The 11,985-nt window shown below is 41.3% G+C and overlaps 1 protein-coding gene across 1 annotated transcript in view; it reads right to left on the bottom strand.

The window, feature by feature from the left end:
* LOC104161152 (FYVE, RhoGEF and PH domain-containing protein 5-like) overlaps nucleotides 1-11,985 on the bottom strand; it is a gene marked incomplete at its 5' end in the record, with an annotated part of 36,428 nt that overhangs the window by 15,357 nt on the left and 9,086 nt on the right. Inside the window, 3 exons of the mRNA XM_009699483.1 lie at nucleotides 581-664; nucleotides 8,301-8,369; nucleotides 9,884-9,955. Coding sequence (XP_009697785.1) covers nucleotides 581-664; nucleotides 8,301-8,369; nucleotides 9,884-9,955 — 225 coding nt within the window. The remainder of the gene's footprint in view (nucleotides 1-580; nucleotides 665-8,300; nucleotides 8,370-9,883; nucleotides 9,956-11,985) is intronic.

Raw genomic sequence — 11,985 nt, 5'->3', positions numbered from 1 at the left:
AAAGAGTGTAAGAACAGGACAATTGTGTCCAGTTTCTGTAACCTGCAATTTAGACATTTACTGAAGAAGAGACTGTTTATATCATTGCATGTAATAGCTCCCAATATACCTTTTCCCCATAAAGCTGGCAAATTGCTTTTTGAACCCATTAATGCTTTTGATGAAAACAGTTAAAGGGCACATGAAAACCAGGCAAATGAAAGCTCATGTAAATTTTTAGTGGCAGGAGTTTAAAACAGGCAGACTAAGCCCTAGTGAGTATGTTGTAGGGAACAACCACGCATTAGCTGGAGACATGAAGAGAGGAATGGACAAAATGGGATAATAAATCTTTTCTGTCTCCAGTTTCATGATCAGATGGTAAATCTGATTTTGGCTTGTATTATTTATGCAGCCTGAATAAGGCTGTTGTACTATGTCACAGCCTTTTTCCTTCTGTCTCCTGTAAGAGGCAAGGGAATTGCCTGATAACAGGTCCATCCCCTCTTTCCCCTTGCTGGATATGAGACATAAACCAGCAAAGCACTGAGAGCCCACTATAGAACATTAATTCCAGCCTATAATACAGATAAGGCATTACCTTCATGCCTGACACAGCTAAGGTGTTTTTCAGTCGGTATTTGCCATCCTTCTGGGGATATGTGTACAGCAGAACATCATTCATCTGTATGAAGAGAAAGACAAAATCAATAATTTGCAATATGGCTTGCAGGCCTGCCCGTTACTCCTGCGGGGGATACCCAGAACAAGCAGTAACTTGATGAACGGCTAGGACTGTTAATAAAGACAGGCCCAAGCCACACAGCTTAGATCAAGACCTGCATTTCCACAAAACTCTGGGGAGTCTGCATCTGGGACTTTGATTTCTTCGCACTTTTGACTGTTGCTAATGGCTAAGCAAGTAGATAATCAGCTCTTTTTTATTCAGCTTGGGTGAAACAGCTGCTTGTTTTAAGGGCATTGCCATGTTCAAGTTGGGAAGGCAGGCTCTGCATTTACTACCTGACAATACCAACTAACCGCCCAGGATGCTGCAGCTCTGACTCTCTCAGGGTCCCCCTGACGCTGTGGTGAGGCCAGGAGTAGGGCTGGGCTTGACAGACATCCATTTTCTGGGCAAAAAGGAAGTGGAGATGAGGAGAGGTGCTATGATCTGGAGGAATGATTCAGGGACGAATGGTCTGGATATTTGAGAGTGGTAACTATATTTCACTGCTAGCAAAACTCGGCTAGACATCTGACAGCTTTCCTGAGTCTGTGGGCCACAGCACAGACCATGAAAAGGCAAAAATAAGTAACGTTAATAATTTTATGAGGAAAAAAATTCTGTACTTTAACACCCCAAATATTTCCATAGTTGTCACAGCTCCTTGCAGAATGCTTGTTTTTCAAACAGCTTCATACTAAATGGGATCAGATCTTCTCAGCTGTTTGCCTAACTTAATTGTAGCCATTATTGCAGCCTTTTACCTTTGTGCCAACAAATAAATGAAACAGCAGAAATGGGCCTTGTAGGTCTTTGCTGACCTCTCCTTCCCTTACTACTAGAAGGAATAGCAGTATCAGTGAGCCGTAACATTGCCAAAGTAATGTTTGTATATATGCATTCTCTGCTTTATGTAAATGAGCAGGTCATGTTCTCTTACTGTCTTTCCCAGGCCTCTCACATCAGTACCAATATCCATAAACTCAGTCAGCCCCTTGATTACTGTACTGGGATACTATGAACAAAGATGTGCAAGGCAATGTAAAACCAAGGCATAGGTAATAGTGTGTGATGCCAGAGACAAGGCATCTTAAATGCAGAAATTCTCAAGAAATTAAAAAGTAGACAGAAACCAGCTTCACTTAGATTCCTCTGTGACGAAGACATTTAAATATAGCCAATTGGATGGTAATAGTGTATTTTGGAAGGAAAACTGTGATAGAGAGATGCAGAGAAGAAGGGAGGAAACTAAAGAATGTTTTGGCAATAAAGTAATGTATCCTATATGACAGGAATTGTTGGGGTCTTGATAGTACTGCCTGACCACCTAAAACTGCTGGTGTAAAATTTTCACTAATTTGCTTGCCTGAAAAAAAATGGAAAGCAGAGCCTTGTGGATGTTTTCTTAAAATGTCATAGTTCAGCTTTCTTACAGAGCAGAAACAACGGTTAAAGAAAAATTACATGGAATTAATACTCACGGGATTAAATCCTTATCATCTTGGACTTAACAAGGCAACTGTCGTTGCCTTTATTAGGGTCATGAGTTCACTCATGGACACCAATGTATTAAGTAAATCAGCACAGCAAATCAGACTTATGTGCATCAGCTGCCCATCTTTAAAATGCAGATTCCCATTAATGTGAGGCAAAATATAGTGAAGAGTGACTTTCCCCAAAACTTTTACATTAAATTTTACTACTTTTAAAAATTGAATTGAGTTTACTGAGTAGGATCAGCCAATATTTTTGTAGAAAATGCTGAAACATTTCATTCTAACATTTTAACAAAAAGACTCCTATGCTGTCCTGCATCGGCCCCTCCATTGTGTATTTTTCTGTGTCCTTCTAGTAAGTCTTAACTCATGCAGAGTTTAAAGCTTTTTTAATATAACAGTTCTTAGCTGAGGATATAAAAGCATACTATCAAGTCAGAATAGGAGTCTCATGTTCTCTGTAGTCTGAAGTGCAGTATTTACTCTTTTGCAACAACACAACAGAATTTCCTTAGAACAAGGTGACAAATGGCTTGTCACAGAGTTTTTGTGTGATTTACTTACTGCTCCATAAATTACCCTCCATGCTAACATTAATCCAATCAGCATAGTGACCCCTGCACAGTACTGACCACATGATGATTCCCAGTTTAACCAGGGCTATGCATAACCGGAAAATTTATCACAACCTACTGCACACTGAGCACCTAAGAGGCTAAGGTAGAAAAAACTGAGCACATGTAAACCTTTCAGTGAAAAGCAAATGAAAGCTATTTTCACTTGATACTACTAGTAGCAACTAAGACTCCAGCAGCCAGGTGGGAAAAAGGTAAAAAGGCAGGCAGACTTTATTGCTAACGTTAAGAGAATACTCTGTGAAATAACAGAATACTAGTGAAATCTCGTATTTGCCTGGTGAGTCTGCTATCTCCTGACTGTTCAAAGGATTATACGAGAAAACAGAACTTCCTCTGCCACTCATCAGTGCCAGCACTTAAGGCTTGTTTCAAACCACAAGAAAAGGTGTAACTAGTTACAGGCACTAAGCCCAGGGAAGTGAACTCCTAAAAGAGATTTTCAGGATTCTGGCATAATGTGTTATTGCATTTCTTGAATAGCAAACTCCATTTATTTTATTTATTTAAAAAGTTATATAGTTCCTTGAAAAGCAGCTCATTCTTTTATTATTGTTGATTAAGGATGACACCCTGGTGCATATCGTTGTCATGACAGCTCTGATTAACATCCTAAGATTTTATTACACATTAAAGATGACTTTGCTTTATAATTGCCCATGGGAGTTTTTTTTCCTCCTGTTTTTCTTCCCTACAGTGTATAGCAGTGGGCTGTGACTCTCAGGTCCCACCAGGCACAGCCTGGCACAATGAAATTATGACAAATATTTCAAAACTTGCTAAGCAAGGCACACATATTCATGAAAAAAGAAAGGGTTTGTACTCGCTGCTGTCTCCTTTGCCTCTTCTACACTGGAGACCTGCGTGGTGGCTATATGAATGATATGGACAGAACTAGCATCAGTACCCGTGTTTTCATGCATCCTCCTGCTTCACACTGCATACTGTTCCCTGAAGCAGTAAGGACTGGACCACGATAAAAGCTGATCTTGCAGCCCCTCAGGAATCTGTGGTAGAAGAGATCGACTGCCACAACTCCCAGGGGAGTTCCAGAAGTCCTTGAGCTTCAGGTGCACTTCCTGTTTGCCAGAAAACTTTTGAACAATTGGGATCCCCAAACTGCTCAGATATTGATATGGGAGCAAATATTCGTATTCTGCAGTGCTCCATGCACACATAGAGCCCCCAAAACAACAGCTGATAACGCAGAGAAAGAAGGATACATCTGCTCTTTAATTTTCTTTTTTTCTGTTTCTACTTTTCTTTTTCCCCTCTTCTTTTCATATTCCCCTCTGTTGTGATGGGAACACAGTAACATCAGAGGTCAATGCAAGTTTTCTAACCTACAGTGTCCAAATTTATTGACCCAAACAAGTTTATCTTTTTTTTGCTGAACAGCCGGCATCCATATGTAATGCACTCTCTGTCTAAAAGCTCCTACCACGTGTTTTGTTTTTCTGAATGTTTTAAAGGGTAGTTCATTATGAACCCTGTGTTGTTCTATTCAAGTCTGCGTTAAACATCCCCTGAGTGTCAGTGGAGCCGCCTGAAAGTGCGCTGGGGCTGCATTTTTCAAGCTCTGACTCCAAAACCTCCTATACTCCAGCTCTGCCAGCTAGCGTGTTAAACAGTCTCCCATTTGATAGCAGCTTCCCGCACCCCACTTGCAACACAAGCAGCCTTTGTAGAGAAATTCTTGGAAGGGTGAGATAAGAGACAGTGTCTGAGTTGCAAAGTCCTGTGGTTGGGGGGCAGTTAGGGGGCCTGCCAGTGTCAGCAGCTCATACTGCGCTGCAAAGAGGCCCCGACATCCTTGTAAACAGAGACTGGACTCAGGAAACAGGCGCACAGCAAAACTCACCAAACATCCTGCCAGGAAACACCAGATTCAACAATGCCATTAGCCTGCACAAAACAGCCAGTTCAAGTAACCTTGTGATACACACAACATACACCCGCAGAAACATATGCACATCAAGAGCATATGTGTGTCCTCATGCCTATATGGGCTGTGCACAGACATACAATGCTCCTTATGGGCATATATTCAGAGCACAAGCACACGCACCACCAAAGCACACTCTGAATGTGCAGGCCAAGCAGGAGTCTGGCATGCACTCAATTTTTATAACATATTCTAACTACAACTTCAGTTTGGTGGGCTCATCTCCTGGGATGTGTAGGGGTTGAATTCTCAGGGTTATCCTTCAGTGTATGTTCTTTCAGTGAAATTCTCTCCAGGTCCTGGGCTTGACTTAGCTTCAGTCAGAGTAAGTTCAATACTAAGAACTTCAGAAAATGCTGTTCATGTAAAAACCTGGTTTTGGTAGCTACAGTAAATACACTTACTTCATCCAAGGCTAAACCAAACTACACCTATACATGTTAGCTTCTCGTGATCTTTTTGAGTGCTAGCTGACATGTGAAGCATCAAAAAAAAAAAACAGTTCTGAAAGTTTTTTTTTTATTAATATATTAGGACAAATTCTTACCCTACCTGAGTTTTGCCAGTGGCTTCAAAGCATTATGATATGGTCCTTAGAAGATAAGGGCTTTAAATAAATGTGGGTTTTAAGAGACAGAGTTTAGGAGATTATTTTGGTCTTGGGGTTTTGTGGGTTTGGGTTTGTATTTTTTTTTACCACATAGTGTCCCCAGGCATGAGAATCAAGACAGCACATGGGCTGGGCTAGATGCACTGGCACAGGGAAGGATATGTGCATACAGGCTGTGGCTGCTACAAAAAGGTGTTGGCAGTGATGGTTGGTAGGGCCTTAAGACTGATGCAGTAAAGATGCTATATGCCAAGATGAAAATATGTTGTCCTAGCTATGCCATAGTTGTCTTAATGCATCCACAGGCTAAACAGTCCATTAAACAATGCATGACTGGTGGTGGCATGAGTGGTGGTGGCACAACAGAGAATCCACAGCATTAGCAGTGGCAAGCAGATAATGCAAAACCATTGAGGTATTAATGCAGGAATTACCATATTCTGCAGCAACTCGCATCCCTGCAATTTCACTATACATGGCATTGCTCTGCAACCTGAGGAGCTTTCAGAGTAGAGGAGACAGAGTAAAAAAAAAATCACTGAACTGAAAAGCAGATATTTGCCAATATGTTTCAAACTGCTTCCAAGATCCAGTTGCCCCCACCCTGCCCCAACAGGAGACATAATGCAGGAAGCCTGAAGTGGTTGCAACTTCAGTGTGTTAGAGCAGGAAAGAAGCCAGTTTTATGTGTGTGTCTCTTGGTTCTTGAAAGTGACCACTATGGTTTAGTCTAGCTCCACCACATACTTTGCATGACAGCACATTTGGTCACAGGTTGCCTTTCTAACGGAAAGGAATTAAAAAACGCTGTTTCTGAATACTGAGAACATCTATTAACAACAGGACATTGGCTACTGTAATGTCTCCAGCTGCCAAGAGACACTTCTCTTTTTACCATTAACATCCGAGTTTGAGCAGCTGAAGTCTCCCCATGAATCAAAAATAAGTTCCTAAACTAGAAAGTGCCAGAAACTAATTTCTGTGCTTGCTTTGTTCCAGTAATACTTTCAGCCTCTTGTAACCTTCAAGCTGATACGATTCTGGACTGCTTGAAATTTATCTGAGTTTATCCCAAGTTTAAATTGCTTTCCTCTCAATGTTTATTACTAACCGGATTTCCGATCTTCCTTTTAAATTCTCTATATCAGTTATAATAGCTAGGTTTGTGACACTTCAGTATTTGCCATGGTAGTGGATTATGATGGCAGTTACAAACACACTGGAATACAAAATGGTAACAACTTCCTGGAGTTTGGTCCCAGCGTTAGCCACAACTCCAAAATGTTTTTGTAGTATTAGCAAAGGTGAGTGTTTCAGATGCAAGCATCATCTGTTATGAAGTGGTCATCAGTAGGCTTCAGAGTTACTACTGCTGAGAACACTGTTTCTTAAGACCAGCTCCTGGAGATTCTGGCATGGTCATTTTCCCTTGGCTGCAACGAAGTCATGATTTTGACATTTATTGCTGTTGTTACAGTTCATTGATGCTGACTCAGTAAAACAGCGCTGCAGCAATGTCTTATTTGAAGATTTAGGTGGAATCCATCACATTCAGTACATGAAAGTCTGTATTTTCACAGAAACCAGTGAAGCCATCAGAAAAGTACAGTGCCAGCACTGTGTCCCATCCCCTCTGATCTTTCATTCTGACTGCAGCACATGATCGAGGAGGCAAAGAAGCTTGTGCATCCACTCATGCACAAATAGGAAATATTAATAAGAGGGAGAAATAAGAAGAATTAATGACAAAATGTATGACTTCTGTAATAAGCCATCTCTCCTCCTCACAATGGTCCCGGGATGAAAAGCTGTCAGCGCTTACAGAGGCCACAGCAAATATGTATTCCAGGCATGTAAGCCATTTATTTTAAAATAAATTCTGCAAACAGTACTTTAATGTTAATAGCAGCAGTAATGCTCGGTTCTTTATGGTTGTTTTCTGGGAAGGAGCTCTAAAGAATTTTCCAAACATTATCAAGTAAGCAGGTTAACAAACTCCTAAGACACAGGCAAGTATTATTTTCCCCTTCATACTGATAAATGCATAAAAATGCCTGTGGTTACACAATGAGCTACCTGAAAAGTTGAGGACAGAGCTCAGGAGCCTGGAGTCTCAGATACTCTCTAACTGCTCAGTGTAGTGTGTAACGCAAAACAGAAAGCATGAATGTTAATAGGATGTCTCCAAAAATGTGGTTTTTCATCTGCTTTGATTTGCAAATACTTGCAATTTTTGCAGTAGGATTGCGGACCCTTATGAAGGGTATTCCAGCCAAGCAATGAAAAATTAATTTTTCTTAACTATCTTAGAAGAATTTTGCAAATCATCATTGAAAACTGTTGCTTTAATCAACAGGAAGCTGGAGGTGTGTGTTCAGAGGGACTATACCGAGGCAATGCACACAGTTATCAGGTAATTTACATAGATGTGGACAGCAGGAACTAAACCCCAGTCCTTCAGCTTCAAGGATATATATCTTTCCCAATTGAGTCCAAAGAAAACTTTCATAAACTTTAGCAGTAGCGTGTTCTCTGTTGCTTCTAAGCGGATCTCCTAAGACCTTAGGGTTGGACTTTCAAGTGTGAAGCTTAATTGCTGAAAGTATTCAGGAGCTCCCATCCTCCTGATCACCCTGGAAACTTGCACTGCTTTGGAAAATTATCGCCTAGTCAAGGCTGTATGTAGCTGTGGCACAAATGGAGAGCCGTACAGCCTGTATTTCTGTATGCAGGGCCAATGGGACATGGGTGAAAAGAACTACAGCCCAGTTAGCAACAGAAACTGATTCATGACATCACTGCTGATGGTTAAATGACTTGCAGCCTGAAAGTTTCTGCCAGGATTCAGGGCTGCAAAAGTTCAGGAGAAGATACGAGAAAGCCAGTAAAAATATAAAAGAAATCTTACCAAGAACAAATGCCGAGGGTGCCTGTTTTTGCCAGAGACTTTCATGAGCGTTCCCTCTTTAACAAAGATCTGAAGGAGAAAACAGCAGATTGTAATCCTGAGACTTCTCATTCTGAATCTTATTGAGAAAAGAGAACATTCCTCCTGGGGAAAGAGCTACTCTAACTGCTTTCATCAGCACAGGAAGAGATAGATACCCCAACACTTCCTTCTAGCCTTACTCCTTATGATCTGGCTTAGTCTTTGCCTGGGTTAGCCCTGCTGCTCTTCATGGCTTGCATTTGTATCAGTATCGAATGGGTTGGAAACCCACATACCCTCAGCCCACTGCTTCTGCATGGTGAACTGTGCTCAGAGGTGACTGTCACAGATTGCAAAGCTAACATGTAATGGGCTTCAGAAAAGAACTTTTCTCTTTAAAAATCATCTAAGATAGACCAAAAAGAAAAGCTGAAACCTCGAGTTTCAGCATGCCACATCCACATACCTATGCCCACATACATAATCTGTATATGTTTGGAAACACAGTGCTTTGTCAGTCCATGTTGTTACTGTGTATATAGATAGGACTATATGTAAGCAGGTAAACCAGCATACTAGAACTTGATTGGTAAAACATTTGAAAAGGTCTACAATAACTGAACTACATCAGTGGATTAACAGTCATCTACTCTTTTCAGATGGGAAACAGAATCTGGTGTAGTTTTCCACTACAGAAAAATTTATAATCAAAGAGACCAATCCTGCAAATTCTGTATGCTGGGCTTTGCAGAATTTGTTAAAGCATTACCTGGCAAGGGCAAGTGAGAATATTGATGTTAGAGAAAAAATAGATATTGACTGCAGTATTTGGCTGATGAGGATTCTTATGCTATGAGTATGTATGCCTTGAAAATTGTTTCATGATTTTTGCTAAAGATACTGGTGGACTGAAAGGAAATTTAGAGTTGCAGGACTCAAGAAAGAAATCTTTTGAAGTGTAGAGGCAGGTTGGAGCTGAGGAAACTGGACAGGTTTGAAAGCCAGGAGAAGAAATTTGCATTTGGTGTGGATGGCAAGACAGAGCTGTACACTATCCCACATTTCTGTTCATGTGTTGCTTACAAACGATGTCTTGCATTAAAAGCACCACTGGAGAATGGTGAGAATAAAAATTTGAAAACAAATAATTTCCTCTGATTTAAGGCTTTTACCCAGCCAAATAAAACTGAGGCTTTCCAGGCTGCAAGCGATTCCTGGTAGTGTTGCAACCTTTCAACAGGAGTATATAGGGAGGAAAACAGCAGCTCCATCAAAACACACTACACATGGTGTGGCTGAGGACAACTGGAGTGAAAAGTCAAATGGCTGCTCTGTGTAAAAGCAGGGGCAATGCACGTCTTTCCCAGCCTGAGGCTCTCAGTGCATCTCTTTGCGCACTGCCAAAGTAATGGCTTTTTACACAAACCAGTGCTCCAACTCTTATCACAGCAGCTCAGTAAACAACACCTGTAGACGTCTGAAATCTGGCCATCCACACAATCAGAGATATAGCTGGCCGGAAACAATGCCCTTATCAGCATAGGTCTGCCTGCAGCACTCACCCTTCCTGGCTGGAGGAGGCCGCTCTGCCCTCTCACACTGTGCTCAATGTGTACCAGCTTCTGCAAGTTTTCCTAGGGGAGAGAAACAACGTTTAGGAGACCACATCGTGACTGTTCTTTAGACAAGCAGGCAAGCCTTCCCTCACCACTCCTCACCATTTTATTTCTCTAAAAGTGGTATTACAGAATTAGGTTTCAGAGGGAACTGAGCCCAGGGATTTTACACCCAGAAAGTCTTCTTCCAGCCTTACAGGTTTTATAAAACCTCATCACCTGCCTTCACATCTGCTGTGGCCTGCTACAGTCCTGTTACCTCTGATATCTCAGTTCGCCTTCAAAAGGGCCTGCTAACTCCATACGGTATTTATACATTGGCCTCTGCTGATGTTCTTGCCCTGGGAACTAATAAACTGGAAGCAGGGACAAAGTACAGTATCTGCTCCAAAGGCACATGCATTAGTACCATGACATAGATAATCCAAAGCATGCTTTGATACTTTAAGACTGTTGCTAGGATTATCTGGAGGTTTATATTCTGTGATAACGGATTAATGGCTTTGCAATAGAGGATTTAGAAGGTTAACTAGGAAGCAGGCAATGAAGCTGCATCTCTCTTTTGATACTTTGCAAAAATCAGGCAGTTCATTATCAAACTCTAATACTATTAACTGCCTACCTGGCCTTAAAGGACACGCAGTCAGTGGGCACTGGCATGTGGCATGAATTTATCTATGAAGACGGTAAATAAGATTAATCTAGCTAAGCCTGTGTGTCATAAAAATGGATGGTATTGGATGAATATATAAAGCAGGAAGAAGGGATGTCTGTACCTTTGCAATATTGCTAAAGTCTTTTCAAATCTTCCATTTAGCAGGTGAGGCTGCTAAAACTAAGGCTTGTACATAGCATTCAGCTGTGGTTTTAACTGGTCAGAACACTAGAATGGGCTGCATATCAGCAATGAGTCATCACTGGAATATGTCTAAAAATTAGGAGTCTCTTGTCTAAATTAGCCACTGTATCCTAAATCCTCAGTTACACGCCCAGATAAACTACAGACTAAGAACCATATTTGATACAGCTTCATGACCTGGCAGTCTTTGACTACAGTTTACTGCTATGACAGATAATGGTCTGTTTTCCTGTGCTCCATTGACTGGCATTAAGATACTCCTGGGCTTAGTTAGACTCGATTAGATCGTACAATGTATCTGCCTGATACAAATCAGTGCTGCCTACAGAATCAGCTAATTAAGAAAGCTGTCAGATACCAGAAGGAGCATATCCATGTCAACATGATGGTCTGTCAAGGCTAATTTACCCTGGATTTCAGCTAACACAATTAATGTACCTATCTCAGCTTGCTCTTTGAAATAAGCCTGAAATACCTCCATATGTTACTGCCCTGGTGAAATACCACACTTGTTTAGCATGATACTAAGTTTAGTTCGTAATCAAGAACCACATATCAAACATATGGAAACACCTACAAGCCTTGACCAGCACAGGGCTGAATTGTGACCATGCAATATATCTGACAGTTGACAGATTTTCAAGAATTTCAGCTGTCAATTATCTCTTTTGCAATGGAGGAAGCAGCAAAAGGAATTTTTCAGGTCACTTCTAAAAGACTGGGCCAGCAAAGTGGAAACAGAATGCATAAACTAACATCACAGGAAATACCAGTGATCATGGGGCAGCTGACATTTGTGAAAGACATTTGCAAAGGACTTTCCCATCACTAAAGGGTATTTTAGCCCTAGCAAAACTTGTCAAATTGACAGCTTCCACAATGGAAAGCCATTTTTCATCTGCAGAAGAGGCAGTACTCTCCTGTGAGCACACTCATGGCCAATGCTGGTGCTACTCACTGGAGTTTCTACAAGAGTGAGAGGAGTTGTTGCAGCTCAGATGATACACCTCAGCTTTTCTTAGGACTGCTGGCAGAGGCGCCAGTTGTAATGCTGACGTTTGCAGTATGGACACATGTTCACCAGGAAATGGACAGAGATGTATCAAACTCATTTCCTTTAGGAAGTTAAACAGCCATCACATGTGAAGGACAGTGATTTATCTGGGGATGTCGGCAGCTGAGGGGGGTA

The sequence above is a fragment of the Cariama cristata genome, unplaced genomic scaffold, assembly GCF_000690535.1.
Source record: "Cariama cristata isolate BGI_N322 unplaced genomic scaffold, ASM69053v1 scaffold8114, whole genome shotgun sequence".
Classification (NCBI taxonomy): Eukaryota; Metazoa; Chordata; class Aves; order Cariamiformes; family Cariamidae; genus Cariama; species Cariama cristata.
The sequence above is the reverse complement of the archived record's forward strand: the minus strand, read 5'-3'. Positions and strand labels throughout refer to the sequence as shown.